This window comes from Falco naumanni, chromosome 2, assembly GCF_017639655.2.
Source record: "Falco naumanni isolate bFalNau1 chromosome 2, bFalNau1.pat, whole genome shotgun sequence".
Taxonomy (NCBI): domain Eukaryota; kingdom Metazoa; phylum Chordata; class Aves; order Falconiformes; family Falconidae; genus Falco; species Falco naumanni.
Genome location: NC_054055.1, coordinates 68402496 through 68426489, shown reverse-complemented (window position 1 = coordinate 68426489; position 23994 = coordinate 68402496). Strand labels below are relative to the sequence as shown.

General features: G+C 42.3%; 1 protein-coding gene across 6 annotated transcripts in view; it reads right to left on the bottom strand.

The window, feature by feature from the left end:
• FHL2 (four and a half LIM domains 2) overlaps window positions 1–23994 on the bottom strand; it is a 63455-nt gene that overhangs the window by 6885 nt on the left and 32576 nt on the right. For 2 of the 6 annotated variants that reach the window (XM_040584663.1, XM_040584661.1), the window contains exons 2-3: window positions 8228–8407; window positions 565–739 (exon numbers count right to left, since the gene is read on the bottom strand). In XM_040584663.1, coding sequence (XP_040440597.1) covers window positions 565–739; window positions 8228–8383 — 331 coding nt within the window. In that variant the 5' untranslated portion in view covers window positions 8384–8407. Of the gene's footprint in view, window positions 1–564; window positions 740–8227; window positions 8408–19607; window positions 19915–23994 lie in introns of those variants that run through there. The other 4 variants (XM_040584660.1, XM_040584662.1, XM_040584666.1 and 1 more) reach the window with 4 other exon arrangements.

Genomic DNA, 23994 nt, shown 5'->3' with positions numbered 1-23994 from the left:
TTATGTTTCATGTTGAAAAAGAAAATAGCTCTTTCATGTTTCTTCATATCTTTGTGCTCAAGAAAGACCTTAGAGGCATGTTGACTGATTTTTCATTTTTGTGAGAAACTAAATTTAGAGTAATTACATAAAAAGCTAAATAGTTAAGTAAGCTGTTAAATTTGCAAGGTACTGCTCTTCTTCAAGAAGTGGAAGCCAGTCAAGACAGAGTACAAAGTTGGGATTGGACAAAAAGATCAGTTTTGGTTGTCCAGCCATCAAAAGCATTTTAATGAATACTTTGTGGAAAATTATAAATCCCATTAATAATAATGCTAAATTAAATAAATACTAATTTTCAAGAGTAATCCACTTCATATGAATAACTGTTCTGTCATGATCCATTATGAAAATTACATATTCTGGTCATGGAAGTGACTCAGACTGTACCATCAACTGAATTTTACAGAGTTCACCATGACTTAGTAGAGATAGTCAAGGAAAAACATTTGTCACAAATGTTGCTGAGTTTATGCTTGATATTTAGCCTAATCTTTTCTTAGTCCAAAAAGTGAGCATCCTAACCTGGCATAATAGTCTTCTTGCACTCATTACATTTGGAAGAGTATTCATTGGAGTAGCAATCAGTACAAAGTAGATGTTCCTCTTTTGCAGCAAAAGGTTTGTCCACCAATGAATTCTTGCACTGGAAGCAGTGGAAACAGGTTTCATGCCAGTGGCGGTCCTTGTAAGACAGATCCTGTAGAAATCCAAAACCACAGAGTAAGCGGAATGAACAGTTTGGACAACTGGAAGCTCAGAGAATGCAATCACGTCCCAGTCTGAACCACAGCCAGGAGCTGAAGCTAATTTGCACAGCTCAAGACAACAAAATGTTCTGATGAAGGTGAACTCATTTTGCTATGATAACCAAGCTCATGACAGCTGTCGACCCTTTTTCAGTTCAAGGTAACCTTCATTTTTTGTATGCGGCAGAGGAGCAACTAGTTTCATTTAGGTATTTCCTCTGAGAATAAAGCCCCATTTTTGGGTCAGATTAAAATTTGTTAACCTTATAGGTAAAATAGACTTCCCTTATCTGTCTTAGCTGTTGCTGGTGTAGGTCATTTCATAGCTGTTCACTCTTGGACGGAAATCCTTTTCCCAAACACTTCCTGGTATTTATTCAGCTAAACAGGTTTACACCAAGGTTGGAAGTGATCTGATCTCTGTTCCTTATTTTTTTAACTGTGACATTTTTTACCAAATCTTGTGTTTTGGTTTACTTATGCTTCAAATGTGGGTCAGACTAGAAGATGGGAGACCATATTGTACCTGCAGCCAGTGATCCAAAACACTCTGGCCAAGGGATCAACATGGGCATCTAAGTATTCAAAATACTCTCTGCAGTGGTACTTTTTATTATTTAAAGAAACAGTCTTTTTAAAAATTGTGACCTAAAGGGGTGGATTGTGCCTTTTAAAATTTAAATTAAGGTGGCCTAATCATACAACACTTTGTATTTGGACTTCAAACAAAATGGAGCTTAGATCATTACAAGAAAAGGTGTCTACCCCAAAATATGTAGGCTTCAGTTGGAGGTGTGAGTGTGAGGGGGCTAGTTTTGCCATGAATGGGGAGTATGAAAATTCACTAGAAATAAATTCTCAGATTTTAGCTCAAGATTCACTATGTGTTAATTACAAGCACTGAATTATTCTGCTTAAATGAAGGAAAGAATGGCTTGTGGAGTATCAGATTTTTAAACTGTGAAAACTGAAGCATCGCAAAATCTTCAAACAGAATCTGGCCTAAGCTGCTCTGTCAGTCAGTACAGTCACAGGTAACTCCAGATGTGCAACCTTAGCCCAGAGCAAACAACAGATACTAGGGATTTAGGTTAACCTAAAATAACAGCACATTAGGTCTGCAGGAGCCTTGTTCTCATAAATAGCTAACAGGACACCCTGAAATAGTTTCACCTAGCTCAACTGATACGTGATAACTTGTTAAACTATAGTAACTTCACTCACAATGTGACCATGCAATTAGGAATTTTTGTTTGGGCATCTGCGCTACTCACCTAAATTTCTTAAATCACCGTGAGTAACAGTTGGTATCCAATGTGTCTTTCATCTCTGAGATTCCATTCTGTGATAGAGTATCTAAGGCTCCTGCTTGCAACTTTCAGACAGTTGTTTATTCTCATCTATTCACTTCAGCTAACTCCTTTTGAAACAACACGCTTCTGACTGCAAAATTTTAATCTTTTCTAGTGGCAAAATAATAAAAAAAAAATCTTCGGAGGTTGCTTAGATTTTTTTCTCCTTAAATGAAATCGGATATTCTAAATCTGATCTCAGAGGGGAATACTATTTTCAACAGAAAAATACAACATACAGCCAACAGAGTTTTCCAAGATGTGAAGTTTGCCTGCTGGAAAATAGAATGACAACAGATCTGGTTTTCTTGCTCTTATAGCAGAAGTTATAAGAACTTTTTTCCCCCGTTCACTGTCTTTCTCCTCTTTTTGCAATGTTCTGCAAGCTATATTTTATCTCCAAAATTCATATTCTGATATCTCCTTTTGTTCTGCCTTATTTCATCAATGAAATTATACCCTGGAGAAGGTTTGTGCCTTTTAGAAGAGGAGTAATGAAGATGAGGATGAGGGGTCAATGATGAAAGGTTTGATCCTTGAGACAGTTATGATGGCGGCTTGTATAGACAGTAGCTGAGTAGGTGGAAGTAGCAGGTATTTCATCACGACAAAGCGATGAAGCCCAGTGACAACCCAAAGTACCCAAGATACAGACTGACTTGAATAATCTTTAGCTACATTGGATGATTATAACAGATACAGTCATCGAATATAGAGGGGTGTCTAGGATGTCTGGCTTTGACATGCCTGCAGCAGAATATTAGACCAATGAAATGGATATTGCTTTCTTTCTATGAAACTCTTACATCTTAAGCAAAGAAGTCCATGGTACTGATGAAATAATTTCTGCATCATGATTGTTCTTAGGTCAGTATAATAAAGTCACTGAAAATAAGGTCTGGTCTGTTTCAGTGTGCTGTGTGTCTAACCAGAGTCTTTGGCTTGTGCATAAGCTGTGGATGTATTGGTCTGGAACAGATTCTGCTCTACACTGGAGAAGCTGCATGTGCAAAACTGACTTCCAGCTTGTCTGCCTGTCAGGCTGGTCCTCAGTTAAGCTGAAATAGCATTAGGTTTACTCTAGGCATGTGAGCTCTAGGTTATGCTAGCTGATTGTAACCCAAATAAATCTGAGGGTACAAGTGATAAACAACTAATTCTTGTTTATTGCATGGATTTCCAGGAAGGGCTGAAAAAGAAAATTACTGTTGTGGACTTGGAACTGGAGTGTATCCTTAAAATATTGACAAGCGTGACTTCTCAGCCACTTTATGCAACTCAGTGGAAATGAATCCCTGGTGCTGCATATTTTAACTGTAGCTTTTAATGCAGCCTCTCTGTTGCCTAAAAGAAATACAGAGTGACTTTTGCCATCTATCTGTGTGTCTGTCTATGAAAACTGACAGCCATGTGCTTTTGTTAGATAAAGCACGCATAATCACAGGTAAGAGACTTGTTAGGTAAAGGACAGGCAAGAGACTGAAGAATTACCATAGATTGGCATGTGAGAAGTAGAACAGTGTTTACATATATAGAGATGCATGCACACAGGTGCTTGTGGACATGGTCTGTCCTGTGCGAGTGTTTTGCAGTTGAAGTGCAGAGAGCACCAGACCAATTCCAGTTGTGGTGCTGGTGAAAAGAGGAGGGGAGAGAGGCAATGCCTGTCCCTGCAGCGCTGTGGTAAAGAGTGGGGCAGAATTTGCAGGGAGAGCTATTTAACACTTCATTCAGTTACTTTTCTTCTGAGCATGGAAAATAATCCTTCCCTTACATGGTTTCATTTGAAGATAAAAATGGCCAAATTAGCAATCGCTGAAACTACTCAGATTTCAATGGGGGCTTTTCTCAGCCTCAGCTCAGAACTTCAGCTCAGTGTTCCTTGGGACAACCAAATGAATAATGGATTTTTCTCATACAGATACCAGAGAGTGTGCCAAGTGGAGATCCTTTGTACACATTCAGACGACTCTTAAGAATATGGTGCAAGCAAAATTTAATGCAGATCCTATTTGTATCCAAAACTGTTTAATCTCGCCATTATGTACTTCGCAAGCAATTTTATTTTCACTTATTTTTATGATGTCAGCCCTGCCCCCCCCCCCCCCCCCCCCCCCGCAATAAAACTTTGTCAAGATAACTGTTTTCAATTGGCAAGATCACATTTTATAGCTCCTTTATAGCTCTGTGTGGTTTTGATCCAGCACGGTTTATTTGCCCTTTAGAATGGGGCTGCAGGTGACTTTTTAAAAAAATAGAAAAGTGTTTGTTTTTTTTAAACTAGAAGAACCCCAAGACTGATGTAACCAAGTAATTGGGTTAAGCAAAGACTCCTCATATCCTGCAACTATATTGTCTTCTACTCTGGCTTTATAAGTCTAAGTAAACTTAAGCCATTATGTATTATCTTTACTCCTGAACTGGTTTTCAATAGGGACCCAACAGGAAGAAGAAGATTAGAGACCTTATTACCAGAAAAGTAACCAAATATGTTCATGAATGAAGACTACATCATACTTTTTTACTTGCCACAATGCTCTTTTCAGAAGGTTGAGCAGAGGAAATGGGATATGCCAACAAAACGCTGTACAGATTTTAGCCATGCACACCCTGTGGCAAAACACTTATCTATGTTAGAGTGGCACATACTTGTTAAAAGCATGTTTAGAAAAGGTGAAAACAAGTGATATTGTGCTGAACCCAGCCCCTTAGGGATTTCAGAAGAGATGAAGATACCTGCCTCTTTTACCATTCCATTTCACAACTTGTCTGATCGTCAGTAACGCACTGAAAAAGTGTTGCAACTCAGGGCTTAAACATTACAAATTAGAAAAATTAGTATTTTCTCCCTTTCCTGATCCACGTTACTAGAAGCTTTGTTTTTTGTTTACTTTATATGTAAGACTGTCCCTTTTGATTCATTTTTGGCCTATGTGCTGGCATAGTATCTTTATCTCACAATTCACTTTCCATTTCTTTCTCACATTTTACAGAGAGAGTTTTCACCCCTCCTGCCTGCCAATGGCAACTTGTGAACTACATTTAACACTGGATTACTGTAGGTATTTCCTGTATTTGTGATGGTTTCTATACTGTAAGGTCTGCAAGGAAACTATTAAAAAAGCTAAAGAACATAGTGGATGGATTCCTAGAAAGAACCATGAAACCGTAGAGGTGGAGATATGGTGAGCATTCATCTGGGATGTAGGCGACTAAATGACAATTCTTTTTAGGAAGAATAAATTGCTACTAGAACCTGTTGGTATATGGATAATGTGTAACAGCTGTGAGGGAAATAGCATTGTGTTTTTCTACTGCCTGCCAGTGCCTCCTGCCACTCAGTATATGAAGCTTTTAATTTGTCTGTGAAAGTTTCATAAACATCAGCTAGAAATGTTTGCAGCTAACAAAATGGCCAAAGTCCAAAAGTGTCATTCAGAGTTTTTTCGGTGGGAAAAAGAACATTTACAATAAAGAACAAATTAGTTATTACTCAGTTACATTCACAGCTACCCATAAATTACCATAGAAAGTGAAGCAACTTCTCCCCTGATTTGAATTCAAATAAAGCTTCTCTTCAGGACAGTTGTTTTGTGGGCTCTCTGTGCCGTACTAAAACACAAGGTGAAAATCTGGCATCAGTTTGATCCTCTCAGAGCCCAGTGCTGCCAAAGTTGGGGTATTGCCAGTGTCTCAGCAGGCTTAAGTTCAACTTAGATGAGCTGATGCTATGCAGTAGTGTCAGAGAGGGAGAGCTGGCTCTTCTCTTGCCAACACCTGTTTTACCTTGGGGTAACCCTTTCAGCGATAGGAGGGTAGCTTTTAATTGGGAGGGCTGGTAGGAGGGAAATTAAGAGTGTCTCGGCTGCAGCTGGGTCTTCACTTCAGCTCTTCTCAGTGTAGAGCAACAGCAGTGGCTAAGAAGGGACTTGCAAAGGAGGATCTGAGGTGATAGCTACATTGAGCTTTTCAAGTTGTAATGTGGGTGTGAGGGTGGGTGCCCCTGCCAGATGCAGAGGCCTGGATGAGACCCTTTCTGATAACACCGTCACGTCGTTAGGTTTTAGTTCCAAATTTCACAGCTGGATAAAGGCTATGTCAGAACATACAAATAAATATGGAGTACATTTTGTACACGCAGTAAACATACTGGTTTTATTCCCAAACACAGTACATTTTATCTTCTTTGCTCAGGGGGAAATGCAAATGCAATGTGTAAAAATATATCAATATACATACACATATGTCTGTGTATGTGTATATATGTATATTTCTTGTGTGTTCAAATACCTATGTACATATACAGTTTAATGAAGGGCAGAATCACGATTTTGGGTGGCTTTGTGTTTTATGGCTGAATTATGCTCAGTCATACGGTGCACAGGCTTCAGCTGAAATTTATCTTGTGGTTGAGGCACTTATAAGGGCTCTCTCAAATGTATTTTCTAGCATCTATTACTGTCATTGAAAAATTACTCTTGTTTTCCTCTCAGTGGGAATGTTAATACGACCTCTTTTTCTACCCAACCACATATTTTTTTTTTGCCATATATAAAATATTCTCATATTGCAGATAATTAGGGTCTTTTTTCCCCCTATCCACTATTAGAGTGTCTTGCTTAAAAGTACGGAAGAGCTGTATATCAGATAACACCCACACTCCCTAAATCCATAAATCTGGGTTGAAAAGTTCAGTCTGATTAATTCCTGAATACTTTGTCCGAGATTTGTTGAAGCCAGTCCAAGTTTTTAAATTCTTGAATATCAACACATGGAAATATCTTCTCAGGGGATTAGAAAGAGACCTTAAAACAAAAGCATATTCTGGAATGGGGCAGAAATATTTTGCTTTTTCAGGTCAGGCCAGCTGTATCTCTTCTCTAATCTGATTATTTATAAGCTGTAGAAAAGCTGGAAGTTTTATACCTTCTTACAGATTATTGCCAGTTCCCTGTCATGATGGTGAAACGTTCTCACCTTTTTAAGGCTTCTGAAAGGGACTTTCCTACTGATTTGCCAACAGAGTGGGATAGATCAATTTGGAAGATACAAGACATTTGCTTTTCCAATCTAAGTAAATATATATTTTTATCTCTTTGAATGAGCAATAGAGTGGCATCATCAGTAATAGAGACTAACAGGTGCTTCTAGAGGTACGGATCAGCAATGTAGGAAATCAAACGGCAGACCTCCTCGTACCAGTCAAGAACCACACGGCCATGCAATGCCAATTGGTGTTCTAGTGCAAACTCATTCTATCAGTGAAGCTCCTGGCCAATTTTGAACAGGTCAATTTTGTACAAGGAGGATGTCTATTGAATGAAGTCTGTCTCTAGCCGTTCAACAGACACTTCAGCGGATGGCTTAAATATCATCTGTCTTCATTCAGCGGCATAAAACTGGGATGAACTCCAGTTGTTTTGGTTAATTTGAAAGAAATGCAGGTGGTTGCACCTGATTTGTACCAGGTAGGTGTTCCCATGTGGTGCAGTGGTGCATAGCTCAAGCAAGTAAGTCCTCAGCTCTGTCGGTTCCAATCTTTAGTTAGACTCCAGTGTCATCATGCTGCATTTAAAAGGTCGATTATTCTAACTCTGTTCTGACTTACTACTTGGATCAGCACTAGCCAGATTTTTGTGGCCCATGAGTTGGCACCTTTTCTTGAATGTGTCTTGCCTTTTGATGACAACTGAGTTGTGGTCATTGCAAAGCCAGCAGTGGCTTAGCTCCCTCTGGCACAAAGGTAGGCAAAATCAGCTTCTGCCACCTTTCCAGGTCCCAGCTGGCCCCAAGGACAGTCAGACTCTCCTAGCGAGTTAGAGATATTTTCTAACATCAGATCAACCTATGCCTTATGGGAAGAAAAAGGCATTCTTCTATTTCTATTAAAATGCCTGGTAAAGAAGGGTTTGCCAAGTGAGGTGGTGAAAAGCAGATACAGGGGTTCAGAAAGCATGCTCTCCCACCAAGTGAAACCCCTAGGTAGCTGTTGAGCTGGATCCTTCCAGGTGGTAGCACAATGTCTCAGAGCTGTGTATCCAGGCTACTCTGTCAAGATTTCTGTAACAAGATACAAATCTGACATACCTTGCAGTCAGCACCAATTGTTTTTTTGCATTCCTCGCAGGTGTTAGAGTAAAGGTTTTCATAGCATTTCACACAGTAGGGGCTGTCCTCCCTCAGGATGTACTTCTTACCAAACAGGGACTCTTTGCAGTAGTGGCAGTCAAAGCGTTCAGTCATGTTGGTGTCTGGAGTCCAGCTGTCCTGTCATGAAGACAGAAATAGGCGCATGTCAGATTGAGATACACTTGACCCAATCCCCCAGGAAACGTTTATCACCTCCGGTTTATCACTTGTATCTCAATTTGAATTCAACATTCAGTCAGATAAATGAACAACAGGAAGAAACTGGATTATAAATTTTGCAGTGTTGGTTAATGGCAATAGCCCATCTACTTTAGCCATCCACTGGTGTGTCTTTGACCAAAGCTAGTGTTAGAGATGAGAGGAAGGAGTAAATCCTGAGTCAGAAGAATTCACATGAGATTTGTGAATGGGATTTGACCAATAGGTCCAAAGCAAGAAGCTGTCTCTGTAGGGCATGGAGGGAGCCAAGTACGTTAACAGGATGAGCCAGCTAATCTTCAGAGGGAACAACGTCTCCATAAAACAATACAAAGGTTTGCATTGCTGGTAGACTTTAGTCATGCGCAGGCTATCGCGCAGCATTGTTATGTGCTTCTATTCCTTTCTTCTCTGCATTTTCAGTGATCTGACGTCTGGCAATCATTGCCCTGCAGCGAGACACCAACCCTCCATATCTGTGCACGTGTGGGACTATGAGCACTGTTAACAGCTGGAGATGTGGGGTTGGTGATGGTGTATCTGATTCCTCTCTGATGCAGCTGAATGAGTTATCCAACAGCTCTAGTGTACTGGGACACAAATGGGAGCTAGATACCCTTGTTCAGATAAATGTCAAGTGATGTTTATGGAAGGGGAAAAACAAGTAGAAGAAACTGCAAATGATGCTTGTCTAAATTTGGGACAGCTGCTGTTTGCTTCTCAGGTCTTGTTAGGTCTCCAGCATTTTCTGGATGCACACACAAGCAAAGATCACACAAATACCTTTAATTACCTGCATGAATGTTCATTGTTGCCTGGGACAATTTATTTTGTGTTTCATTGGAGTCATTAGGTTCTTTCTTAACCTGAGGTTTGCAGCATGTGTTGCACCTAAAATCTGTTTGGAGGTTACAGCTGGAGCAGGGCATAGCTGCCTGCTTAGGAAGGGGAATTTCCCAGGCAGAAACCACATTCCACTTGGACTGCACAATCTTCACTGCCTGCCAGGCCTCATCTCCTCTTTAAACTGCATTTGATCTATAAAGCCTTAAATGTTTTTGGGTACTAATGGCTTAAGTAGCTACCTCTGTCTTTCACACATAAGTGACATTTACAGCAGCTGTTATCCTTTTGCCAATTTCATCTCTCAGATTTAAACACAAAGTTGTTACTTGCTTAGTGTTCTTGGCATAGGTTGCTGGATTCTGGAGTTTGTCCTCTCCTAGTGGTGGGAGTCACCCTTAGGACATTCTGAAATCCTGAGATCTCTGAAATCCAGAGTTCTCCTACAGGTTTTCGGGTTTTATTATTCTCTTTTGTTCCCCACAGCTGGGGTTTGATTAAGGTTTTAGGGCCGTCCGAGTGAGCAAAGTTTGTTTTGATGGCCAGAATTTATTTTTTTTTTTAATGCTCATTCAACTGCTGAATTGTGCGGTGCATAGTGCTTTTATATGTGTGAAGTGGGTAATTGATGGCTCAGCTTCTGGGAAGTCTTTTGAACTCCGAATAACTACTAAAGAAGAAAAAGACACAAGCTACCAAACCCCAAAATGTGCTTGAAAGAAAAATCCTGACAGCTGGTAATCTGTGCTACTGACAACCCAGAAGGAATAGCAGCCCCCCTGCTTTGACCTTACAGATGCTTTAGAACTAATTAACTTTCTTACCCCCAAAGGGAGCTAGGAGTGTGCTAGGTGTTTTTTGTCCTTAAGGAGTAGAGGGTACAGGCTGAGGGCTGACCTGCTGGAAGGCAGCTCTACAGACAAGGACCAGGGCGTTCTGGTGGACCCCAAGCTGCCCGGGAGCCAGCAGTGTGTCCCTATGGCCAAGGCCAATGGCACCCTGGGGTGCATGAGGAGCAGCGTGGCCAGCAGGTCAAGGGAGGTGATCCTCCCCCTCTGCTCTGCCCTGGTGAGGCCGCACCTGGAGTGCTGGGCCCGGTGCTGGGCTCCCCAGTTCCAGAGGGACAGGGAACTACTGGGGAGGGTCCAGTGGAGGGCTACAGGGGTGATGAGGGGACCAGAGCATCTCCCTCGTGAGAAAAGGCTGAGAGACCTGGGGCTGCTTAGCGTGGAGAAGACCGAGGGGTGATCTTACCAATGCGTACAAATATCTTAAGGGCGAGTGTCAAGAGGATGGGGCTTGGCTCTTCTCAGTGGTGCCCAGTGACAGGACAAGGGGCAATGGCACAAACTGCAACAGAGGGAGTTCCACCTGAACGTGAGGAAGAACTCCTTTACCTTGAGGGTGACGGAGCCCTGGGACAGGCTGCCCAGAGGGGCTGTGCAGTCTCCTTCTCTGGGGACATTCAAAACCCGCCTGGACACGACTCTGTGCAACCCGCTGTGGGTGACCCTGCCGTAGCAGGGGCTTGGACTGGGTGATCTGCAGAGATGCCTTCCAACCCTGACCTTCCTGTGATTCTGTGGTAGGGACTGACAACAAGAAGACAGAAAGTAAGAAGACTTATGCTGGAGAGAGAAGCACAATGACTCCTCAAAGTTCCCCTCTAGCCCGTCTCCAACAGCAGTGGCTAGCAATGAAAGTGTAAGGGAGGAGAACAGGGACAGTACAGTGACCTTTCCTTAATAACTGCAGCTTATGTTATTTCTGTAAATATCTGCTCTATGAAGACACCTCAGGGCAGCTCTGGGTGGGGTTTGAGGCACAACTCCAGAGATCTGGGAAATCAAATGACAAGGAAAGAAAGTTCCCAAGATCTGTATTTTGGTTTTAGTTGTGTGAATCTTTTATTGGATCTAATTTCAGATCCAATATCTCTTAAAGTTAAGAATTCAAGTTCATGTGGTTTCATTCAGAAATCTGGAATTCAGGGTGAAACATCCCAGACTCCAGGCTGTTTAGATCTGGGCCTTGGAATGGATCTCACAATCTACTATGTGATATTTTGAGGATATTTGACACAGGGTGGTGATGGTGGTGATGTTCTTCTCTGGAGAGAATTAAATGTAAAGTAATCACGGGGCCTATCTGTTGAAAAATTAGCAGGAACATCAAACGAATGAGTTCACTCTTGGCTTACAAACAAGGAATGCAAAATCATACTGAGCAATATTTTTGCCTGTCACTTTGTACACATGGTCCTTTACATTGTCACTCTGTTGGTTCCTGTCATATAAAAAAAAAAAAAAAATGTGTTTAGCTTAGGGCAGGTTTTATGCCCTGCTTTGGGCTTCAAGAAAAAATTACCAAAAGACTTGCACATGCACAGTGGTGGATGGACACAAACTGCAATTCAACCTTCTTGCCATTCATTTATTTCTTCCCCTCGTGTTTGATACTTGTTAACAGTAAAGCTTTGTGGGCCAGAGGGTCATCTTTATTGCACCTCCTTGTGGTATGACAAGGTCTTTAGATATTATTGCAGTAGAAATTCTATACTTAAGCTTTTTTGAGGTCGCTCTCAACATTATCATGAAGGAGAAACTGATTTTTCTGCCATACAGTCTTCTTCCTACAGCATTAGGCATAACAAGTACATCTCCAAAAGGAAAAGAGCTTTCCATTGCATGCCCAGAAAAGAAGTTACAGCTTATGCCAAATGTTAGCACTACCCACGTTGTGTCTTCCAGGAAGTAAGAATTGGCATGAAAATTACCAAAAAGTTAATAGGCTGACTTAAAAAATATGCTTCTTTCCTCTTCTTCCCCTGTTTGTGCAAACAGTTTCATTTTACTAGCAGTAATTAAGTTATCATATTACCTCGTAAAAACTAGGGCTCGTAATGTTATTAAGAAAGCATCCAGATTTCCCCTATCCCATGACACTATTGGCTGCTGGAAAAGGGAACTAGCTGATCCAGAACTTGTCTCCTTTTTCAGCCATGCCTGCAAGCCTAAGAAGAGATGTTCTGTACATTTCTTATTTCAACCCCTCTTAGGGGGCGTTGAACACAGAGGTATAGATGCACACGCACAAGAGAGACAAATAAGCCAAGGGAAACTGTCTAAAAAATGTAGGAGTTGTTTAGTTTATTCAGTGAGGTGAAGCTCTGAACTCTTGTTGTAGCAGTCTGGAGACACAGAATTAAGTCCCTGTAGATGCCAAAGGGGGACTTGCTGTTGGCCTCTGTTAGGTCAAAAGGGCTGGGGCTCTACCTGTACCTCTGGAACAGGACGTTCTGTTTAACACCTGTGCAGGAATTAAAAGGGCTTTGGAGACAACACTTCTTCCCCCAAGATGTGCACACATTTCTCCCAACTGACTTTTTTCCAGAAAAACTGTACACATGGAGAACTTTTTATCTGTTTTTTTTTCTTTCCCCTGAGAAGGGAAGATTTGTGTCTGTCAACTCCAGTGACATAAGCCATACAGGTCTAGGGCGTTTGGAAACAATTTATATTAATGTTCCAAAGGCTAAAATGCGAAGATCTATGATATCTTTTGCAACTATGAACTAACAGTTCAGACTATGCTGGTTTTTCTGGCAAGAGGTGATTATTTTCCCGTAACTTAGCAGCTACTGCCACATTCATTATCTATCATATCGTTGCAGCAACTGCAAGCCATGTGCCATGCAAGGGGAGGGGGGGGGGGGGGGGAACTCGTTTTGTTTCTTTTTGATTTACTTTAGGAAAAGAAGAAATGACCATTTGCGGGTAGCAATGACTAGGCAGGGTGGGGGCAGTTACGTGTAGTCAGAATCCACCTGAACTCCAGTGTGTGGAAGTTAGCTGGTGTAGATGCACACCATGGACTCCCAAAGCAATACTGTGCGTTTAGATTTACTAAAACAAATTAAGGGGTGGTAGCCTTCCTTCTTTGGCTGGCCAGGTATAGCTTATGCTCTGCTTCATGGGATGAGCACCCACAGACACTGTTATGATAGAGCAGAGGGAAAGCAAAGGGAACCTGAGTCCTTGGAGGTCTTGCTGGCCATAGGGCAGGTGTTGCCTCTTCGAGTTGCTTGGATCCCTGACCCCCAAGAGTGGGCTCTTGGCCATGGGGAGCCAAGCCAGCTGATGCAGAACAGCCAAGTCTCCCTCTGTGGGCCGCAGAAGGACATTTACTTCCTTACACTAAAGATGGCCAATGTGAAGCTAACCATGCACTGAGAGGCAAGTGATGCACAGCTCACCCTGCAGGAAGCCCAGCCAGCCACTCTTCCCTTCCACATGCCCTCTGTCCCTGCCAGCGGCTACTGGGGTACCACTGCATGAAGGTGCATTTCTTGAGTAAAGAGAGGAAAAGGGGAACACATTTACAAGGTTTTTGAGATGCTGAAGCTTATTACTATAACCATTGTTCATACCAGCATCTTTCTGTAGGTTCTTAAATAGGGGAGACGTGATTACTGCAGGGAACAAGGGGTAACCTGGATCCCGTGATCTGGGGTTTATGCTAAGCTTGTAAATGAGACAGTTTTGCTTAGACAGGTGTGGCTGCACTCTTTCTTTTAAATTTTTAAGTTGAGAAGAAAGCAGAAGCCTTTTTCTCTTGCCGCTGCTATGCAAAAGCAATCCTGTAGCAAGCCCACTGAAAGAATTTGGTACGCTGTCTTCCAGAAATCAAGGCCCTTATGATATGTTACTCCTCTCACAGAACTGCCCAAAAAAGCTTTTCCAGTGTCTACATCAAGGTTAGGATATTAGAAGCATCTAATGACAGAGGTGTTAATTGCTGTTTCTGAAGTTTTTAAGCTCAGAGCAGATATTCATAGATCTCCTAGAAGCTCCCAGGCAAAAGCCACAAAAACTTGGTTTGATATTTGAACATAATAGTAATAATAAAAAAAACAATACAAATCAAACCCAAGTAAAAAAACCCTCTTCCTAAATATCACATTCAGACCTTTCTATATACATGCTAAACATTAAAAACTATTTTTAAAAAATTGCTAGTTTTTAATGGCCTTCTTAAAATTACCTTAAAGCATTGTTCAGAATCACAGATAGGTTTTTCCAGAGACGCGGCTTCCTTGTGCATGGTTGACTTATTTTGCTTAAGGTATAACATTCTGATGTCTCTTTTTGAGTACTTAGAGCAATTTTCTGAGCAGACTGCATTAACTTGTGCAGATAACCAAAGCATACCTGGTTCCTGTCTGGATTGCACAGTCAGCCTATCATAAATTGGAAAGTGGATGGTCTGCTATTTAAGATTGTTTTCCTTAACATAATATTAATAATGATAATAATATAAAAAACAAACAACCAAACCAGAAAATGTTTCTTGTGTGGTAAGGTTCCTCATGCTCCTGGCTAAAGTAATCCCAGTTATAGTAATGGAGAGAGAACACTCTAGCTGTGGTTTCTGTGTGGTTTGTTGTGTTTGGCAGTCAATGAAGATCTGCTCCAGTTCAGAGCCACTCCAACAGTGGTAGAGCAAGCACCAGTGGTAGTAACTACAGATGCCACAGAATGAGCACTGACGCTTTGAAAGTGTACCCCACGCAATTTACACTACGATTATCCGAGGTTGATACTGAAATGACTGGAGGATGTATGGTCTTACCAACATTCCTGCTTACATTTCAATTACAAAAGGAGTCTATTGAAATAACATGGAGCATGACTCTTGAATCTAACATAGCAAGGAAGAGCACAGTTCAAGTGGAAAGGCTTGCTCTTATTTTCTATTTTAAAGCCTTTTGAAACTGCTGTCTTCCTTCTTTCTCTTGCAAAATAAACAAAAGCTTACTCAAAGAGACAGACTAAATACTTGATATTACTTAAGCATAGAAATTTGTATGTCTAATAAGAACATTTGAGCAGATAACAGAAAATGATAGAGGAGAAAAATAGTACAAGATTAATAAATCCAATTGTTATCTCTGGCCCTACCCTACAAAAATAATGTATAAGCTAAATGACTGCAGACACTAAACTCTAATGGTAAAGTTTGTTTTTCCAGAAAAGGATTGCTTTCTCTTATTGACAAGAACACTGTTAATCCCAGAGAAATTAGACCCTAAGATAAAAATATCCAGAAAGTGCCACGTGCTACCGTGCAGTGACATTTCTGAATTCTATATTTTTGACATCCTGCGTACTACTATAAAGGGCACAAAACCAGAACAGTGAGTGTCCCAGATATTCTGTTTCCTTCTTTCTAGAAAGGATAGAAGCAAAACTGGGAGGTTCCTATGGAGGAAGAATGCTTTGTTATTTGTCCTGGCTTCTAGCAGAACAGCTCTGGGTCTCTCTGTCTGATTCTGTTTACAGAGGCAAGACCACAATTCCCCCTTCTGTCTAAGATAATTGGTATGCATGGTGATTTGGAGAAGCAGTTAATGTACGTCTTACAGCTGCTGTATAAAACTACTGTAGCAGTGAATCCCTCAGAGCTGTGAGGAATTCATACTTCTGTGCTCGGCTGCTGTGCCATCACCTTTCCAAAATGTGTGGCAAAGGAAGCTACGTAAACCTTAGAATTACCTGCTCAGTTGGAAACATCTTAGCAAAATACATTGGGTACACCTGGGAGAAACTGGTTTGGTCCAATTTGTTTGCTGGGGTTTGGGGCTGGAGACTGAACACAGAAAGCAAAGACATCAGCTATTAATGTTAAGTCTAATACCTGTGGTGCATAAGAGATGCAGGAGCAAGCACAGAAAGACACAGGGAAGCTGGGGACATGGACACTGTCAATCTTTTTTTTTTTTTGTGAGATTTTTCTAACTGAAGAAGGAAGATGTTGGGTCCGCTATGCACAGCATAGTATGGAGGAGGGCAGTCCCTCAGAGGTGGGATTCTGTACTCTGAAGATACTTGCGGTCTAAATCTCAAGAGTGCTTCAAAGCAATGACAAAACAGAGATATGTAAATGCTTACAGGTATTTTATGTTTTTATGCAACTTGCTACTTTTCTTATGCAAGATGAAGTAAAGAGTGGTGGGTTTTGAGCCCTTGTGCCTGTGCTTGCTGAGGGTTTAGAGCTATCTCCCACCACAAAAAGTGCAACCTTGCTCTGCTGTGGCTGGTAGATTTGTAACTTTAAAGTTGAAAATCTGCTGTGAAAGGGAGAGATGAATCTTCTTTTGTCAGTGTTATGCTCACCTACATTCCTCCTATATCATATTACTATATGTACCGTAGCCATTTAGCATCCTAGTTAATATTATCCAACAAAATTAGGACTGTAACTTTTTCACCTGGCATGAGTATTTTGATGTTCAGCCTTAAAAGAAGCCTCTAGTGGTTTTTAATCAAACTCTGTCTATATATATAGCTAATTAGTATTGTTAAAATGTTAATGCTTCAGTGGCTGTCAATGTATCCAAGATTTATTTCCATGAAACCTGTCATTACCCTGCCATTTCACACCCTCACGTGGGGTGAATCTGCATCACAAATAACCGTGCATATGTAAATGAAACATTAAAATTACACCATTAGAATTAATCAGTCTAAAAATGCAAATTACAAGATCCCCAATCTCTGAAGCAGTACCCGAGTGAGGGAAGGTGACTGCCTACAACACTACGCCATCCGGAGTTTCTCTGAAGTTGCTCAGGACCAATTTATTCATCAGAGGAACACAAAAGAGCCTCAGACCTCCATGTAACTAGTCTGTGGGGACCTTGAAAGGGTGGCAGCATGCTGGCCAGCAGCAACAGGCATTACTTCAGTTTTCAGCTTGATTTTCATGGAGAGGTAGCCATTTTTTCTGGCTGACAGTGTTAACATTTATCCAACTGTCCCTTAATTCTGAATGTCCTGACCCCTGTGAGGTGAGTCAAGGAGGTGAGGGCAACAGCAGGTAAGATACTGCTTGGCTCTCAGGATCAGGGTTCCATGCCCTGGAGAACTGAGCCGGAGGCACTTGTGTAAATGAATGAGCCTTTCTCATCCTTTTCTTTTGGGATAAAAGCTTGGATTTGTAGTGCAGTGCAGCAGAAACTGTCACCAGCACTTACGATTGCAGGAGCTGTGTTTCGTCACCAACTTTTTTGGGTGTTTTGGCTCCTGATGTTTAAAGCACGATGGGATCCTGGAGGACTGGGTTGTGTGTGATTGAAGAAGTTGTCTGATTTTTTCCTAATGCAAAGGGTGCCAGCTGGGAGCACTGGTGTCTGTATGGACAGAAAAGATGTGGTTTCAGGGAAAGAGCTTCCCTAGACTTCCTTAAGAAACCATATAATTGTAGGTAGGAAACAGGATTTTATGTGCACCTGAGTATTTAGTAGGGAATGACCATTACATGCTCTTCATGGCAGGAGCTTTGCATATACAAACAATATCCAACACACAGCAGCAGTATAGCTACTGCAATGTGATAAAAGTGATCTTACAAAAATCAGTGATATTTTTCTCTAAATCTCAACCTGGAAGTGAATACTTGGTGCTTGCATGCGTAGCACTGCTGATTCCCACGGAAGCACATATGGCAGAATGGCGAGAACCAAAAATAAGTATATTCTACCCCAACACTTCTGCCATCTTAAGATCTTCTAAGCTTTCTCAAAACACCTCAAGAGCTGGTCCATGCCTTTGCCTCAGTCCTGCTAGTCAGATGGAGATGTCAGGAGGGAACCCCAGGTAATTGTCACAAGCATGATTTTTCAGCAATAGTGGTTTGCACCCTTTCAGCTGCCCCACTCACCTCAACCACATGTTGGCTCAGAAGCCGAAGATCATTGTCTATGTTATGGCTAGAGTAAAAGATAGTTTTATTAGTCCTCTGGTCAAATTTTGGATACAATAGCACCACTGTGGCAGTGTTAGGAACTGAGTTTTCAATAAATACAGTACCTCATATCCTTTTTTAAAAAAAATTTTCTCCAAATGTGATCAAGAATATATACAGACTATTGACGAAGTTTAGAGTGCATCCTTTCCCAGTTTTATGTACAGGAGCAGTAAACAGACAGAAATTTTTATAAAATTAAAAAGAAATAGACTATTATTCTGCCTTCCAAATCCAAATGCCTGAAGCAATAATTTTCAAAGTCTACCATCTGGCTGATAAAAGGCACAGAAGATTTTAGCCAGAAAGCAGAGTCTCATAAATTTATGAACTGATGAAAATAGGGTTCATAGCAGAAACCAAATGGTAACCTTAGTTATAGCATTCCTTCACATTCAGATGTATGTGAGTATGTAATAACATACAGCCTTCCGCTGGTCCCTTCTAGGACAATTGCTGTTTAAGACAGCGTACAAATGTGTATAGCCAACAATAGATGTTATAGCTACTGACCGTGGCAATCTCGGTGTCAATCAGCAATCTTAGCTAATATATCTCTAGATAGGAGTCGGGGGAGTAGCAATAACAGACTGACTGACTGCTGCTGGTATATAGGTTTTACAAGGTTTGCTTCCTTGTGTCTATGTGTGTGTCTCTGTACACAGCAAAGCTGAAATATGCAGGTATCTGGTGAACTAAATAAAAGCCGTATCCTTTTGGGGAAGTACACAGTTCAAACAGTCATTAATGCAGACAATGGAAGTTAGTATTTCCTTTATTATGTACACAGAGAAATCCATGTTAGACAGCATACATTAAAGACCTGGGTTATTGTGGTTGCACACGCATGCACACAGAGAGAAGTATGACAAAGAATTGAGAGCTATTAATTGGGATTTGTGTTCTAATTTATTCTCTCCATGTAAAAAGAAGAACTATGATGCTGATGGCTCCCCATTTTTCCTGTACACAATCTGTCTACAGTGTTTGCCTGCAAAGAGGAAAGGCTACCTTTGTTTCATGTGCATCTGCTCTTGCTACAGTGCAAAAATGCTCCTTTGTTGTGCTCGGCAGCAGGAGTGTGCACAGAGGTGTAAGGAATCTAAGACCCCAGCTTCTACTTTTTATCCCCTCCCCAGTGGATTACACGCGCGGCACAATACAGTAATTAAAAATAGTTACACATGAAATGACCCTGCACCTCATCAGCTCGCTGATGTGTCACTTTAAAGACGGACATGCAGCAGTAATTGCTCTGATAAGAAATTTGTCTTTTTCTCCTCTTCGCACCCCTTGCTGTGTGCTCAGGAGAAAGGGGGACCGGCAATACCTCTCCTCACAGCCTTACCCAACAACCCACTGGGGCACTAAACAACCCTCTCCTCCTCTCTGCACCCTTTGTTTAAAGCGACACCTTCAAAGATCTATTCCGTGGGTAGTGGGGAGGGAGGGGAAAAAAAGGGTTACTTACTTACAGAGCAGTAGCGGGCAGTTAATGTCACCTCCTGGACCAGGGACAGGGGGTCACATCCATTAACAAATGTGTAAAGAGCACACCGGCCTGCCTGCAGAAGAGAGCTGTACAGCTAGCCGGGCTTTCTACTGCCTGTGAAGAGTGGCTCTTCTGATTTCAGCTCTGCAGTCAGTGTTGTGTGGAAGGAGGCTGCTGCTGCCTTCCCCAGCCTAGTGAAACCCCTCTCTATCATTTTACCATATAAGGAGACAAAAGCATCGGAGACACTCATTCTTTTAGGCGCTCTGCAGCTGGCATTCGACACTTTCTCTATTCCAAGGGTGTCGATACTTCCCCCTCCTAAACATCTTGTCTTTCTTGGCCCCCTTCCTAAAAAAAGGCTCCCCCTCCCTTCCTCCAGCCTTTGTTTCTCTAAACCCCCGATGCTTATTAATAACATAGCTTTGCTAAACCCGAGGGATCGCGCTTTCCAGAAGGAAAGGTTTTACAGCAGCTCGGACCCGAACGTTTGTAAGGCTCTTCACCTGGCTGAGAGAATGAAGTACTTGGTTAAAACTGGTATGAGGTTTTATTTGCTTTGGCTGTTTTGCCTGCTGCCACTCAGTGCCTTGCCCAGAGAAGAGTGGAACAAGCCGTCTCTCTTCTCCCTGGTGGAGAGGTGCACATTTTTACGAGGCACAAGTGTGCAGGCATTTCTTTAGGAGTGTTCAGAGCCCATTCTTCTTTCTCTCCGCCCTTCTTTCTTTCCGAGTCCCCCCATAGTGAGGAGGAAAAAGAAGAAAAGCAGGGGAAATCAATGAAACCAACGCCTCCCCCCCTTGTGTAAGAGAGAGCCAAAGGAACAGATTGTCCCAGCACAGACTCGGGACCCAGTGGAGAGCCCTGCCAGCAAGCACATGTTAAGGAGAGGGGGAACCACTCATCCCCCTATAATCAGGAACCATTTTTTCTGCTACAAAATCCAATTTCATCTATCAACCATCCTGGCAGAAACACATTCTGCTAATCAAAACAGTGAGGGTCCTGGGAAACCTCCCAGAGGGAAGAATTTGGGTCAAAAGCATGAGGGAGATGTCTGCTTTCTGCCGCTTGAGGGATAGGGTGGGGAGGCATTTCAGGGTAACCACTCAATCATGACTGGGGCTTGCCAAAGGGAGGTACTTTGATTTAAATGCTTTCAACCTTAAAAGAAACCAGTAGAGCAAAAATGTAAAGCCTATTAGCCCTAGACAGTGTTGCTGTTGGTTTGCATCCAGATGATGCAAGGTAGCCCAGTGTCCTTTTGTGTTGGACACTGGGTCCTGGCACGTGTCTGGGCGGTGCTGTAGGTGTGCATATGTGTTAGCTAAGGGTTTCTCCTGAAAACCAAACTTATGCCAGAACCCTGACCTGCACTTACTGTCCTATTGTGCACCCAAACGGTAGTTAGGTATGGAATAGGGATGAAATGTGTTAGTCAGTCATAGAATTTTAGGATCATTTAGGTTGGAAAAGACCTTTAAGATCATCAAGTCCAACTGTTAACCCAGGACTATCAACTGCACCACTAAACACATCCATAAGCACTGCATCTACACATTTTTTGAACACCTCCAAGGATGGTGATTCCACCATGTCCCTGGGCAGCCTGTTCCAATGCTTAGCAACCTTTTCAGTGAAGAAATTTTTCCCAATATGCAAACTAAACCTCCCCTGGAGCAACTTGAGGCCATTTCCTCTTGTCCTGTCACCTGCTACTTAGGAGAAAAGACCAACCGCTACCTTGCTACAACCTCCTTTTGTGTGGTTGTAGAGAAGGATAAGATCTCACCTGAGTCCTCTCTCCAGGCTAAACAACCCCAGTTCCCTCAGCCGCTCCGCATAAGACTTGTTCTTTAGACCCTTTACTGGCTTTGTTGCCCTCCTCTGGACACGCTCCAGCACCTTGTCCTGGTTTCAGCTGGGACAGAGTTAGCTATCTTAGTAGCTGGTGCAGTGCGGCTCTGATGTGAGAACAATGTTGATAGATCACTGATGTTTTCAGTTGTTGCTGGGTGATGTTTATACTAAATCAAGGACTTTTTAGTTTCTTGGGACCTGCCAGCGAGAGGGCTGGAGGGGCACGGGACATTGGGAGGGGACACAGCCAGGGCAGGTGACCCGAACTAGCCAAAGGGATATTCCATACCATGGGACGCCATGCAGAGTATATAAGCTGGGGGAAGAAGAAGGAAGGTGGGGAACATTCGGCATTACGGTGTTTGTCTTCCCGAGTAACTGTTACGTGTGATGGAGCCCGGCTTCCCTGGGGATGGCCGAACACCTGCCTGCCCATGGGAAGCGGTGAGTGAGTCTCATTCATTCTTGTTTTGCTTTGCTTGTGTGCGTGGCTTTTGTTTTACCTGTTAATTTGTTCTTATCTCAACCCCCGAGTTTTACGTTCCTTTCTGATTCTCCTCCCCATCCCTCTGGGTGAGGGGCGGTGGGTGAGCGGCTGCGTGGGGCTGGGTTACCAGCCAGGTTAAACCACAACACAGCTCTGCATCCCCCTTGCAGTGAGGAGCCCAAACCTGAACCCAGGATTCGAGGCGCAGCCTCACCAGTGCGGAGTACAGGGGGACGATCACTGCCCTGGCCCTGCTGGCCACACCGTTTGGGATACAAGCCAGGATGCTGTTGGCCTTCTTGGCCACCTGGGCACACTGGCGGCTCATGTTCATTCAGCTGGCTGTCAACCAGCACCCCCAGTCTCAGTGCTATTCCAAATCTACAAAAGCACAGACAGAATAAAATGGTGGGGAAAGGCCATTCCTAGTTCTTCTATCAGAAGCAAAATCTCTTTCACAGATGTGAGTTATTTCTATGATCAGCAATTTCCATGGGTCCATCTGTTTATTGCTGCAGCCTTTGCAGTTGCATTTTCAAAACACAGGCGTTGTGCCCTGAAGGACCGACTATGGATGTAGGGGATTAACAAGGATGATTCTGTGGCAATTAAAGCTTATTTAAATCAAAGACACTGCACTCCCCAGCCACATGTCCCTGGCTCCTCCCTTGCATTTGCACTGGCACTGGAAGGTGAGTTAAACCAGTGAGCAGCTTTCATGAGCCGTTGAGCTACCATGGAACTGCAGTTATGTCCTCAGAGAGCTGCTAGCTGGGTTTCCAGCCCCATCACTGGCTTGCTGGATGCCCTTGGAGAACACATTGCATCTTTCTGTTCTTTAGTTTCACTGTCTGTAAATATAGAGCTCAGGATAGCCAAACTCTTGTGTGAGTTGTCAGCAAATTTACAAAGGACTCCTTAGAGCATCATAATACTACTACTACTACTGATATTTCTTTCTTTTAGCTTAAACTATTACACAATGACCACAATAATAAATTATTTCCAACTTAGTTACAGTTCTTACCTCAGTTCTGATTTAGAAATGGATGTAAAGAAAAATGGGCCCTGAAGGTGATTAGATTTGGGCTATTTGAGTCAGTTTATTTCCAAACCTTTCTAAAACAAATTAAATATTCTACATTTTTTTCCATTTTTTTCAATTTCCTTATTTTCATTTCCCTGTCTGTCCATTGACAACCACTGCAGCAACTCTGCCAGAGATTTTTTGATGTGACCTGCTGGAAAACAAGACAAGTGTTTTCCAGAATTGCAAGTTGAAATATATACTGGTTTCAGCTGAAATGGTTTAGTTTAACTGTTGCAGATCATGGGTTGACTTTAAGAAAGTAAGGTCATTTTTGTCTGATTTAATCTAACATCTCTGACTCCTTGAAGGCAGAAAAGCCCGTGCCAATTTAAAACCTGATGATCTGTGGGCTCACTATGGGACTTGATGCTCAGCAGCCACATCAAGTCTGCATGGAGCTGTGAAAGGGATGAGGGAGAGTTACCAGGCAGCTCCTTCCTCATCCCATGATGTGGTGTATGCATTCCATCAGACACAACCAGGGAAGGCAAAAGGAACCTCTGACCTCATCCTCCTTCAGTAAGTCCACTTCACCTTTTTATCTACCAAGTAAATATTTATCTGTGATTGGCAAAACCCCACACATCCTCTTTCCCACCAGCATCAAATCCGCCAGGGGTGAGTGGAAGAAAACGGGATTTCCTTAATTGTCAGGGAGATGGGGAGGAAAAAGCAGTTGTTTTTTTTTTTCCACTGGCATATTTAATGTTTAAGTAACTGAGCCACCCTTCTCCACCCCAGCCCTCCCACCCCCCACCCCCCCTTGCTTCTCTGATCAACCCAGCACAGATCAGCAATCTTCAAGGATTCAGAGGAGAAAATACGAGGAAATCAGGGAACAATGTTTCTGAAAGGGTGCTTAAATTTAAGGTTGAAAATTCAAGTACTGTTCAGTACCATCCTGTGACTTAGAAATGTACTCTGTGGCT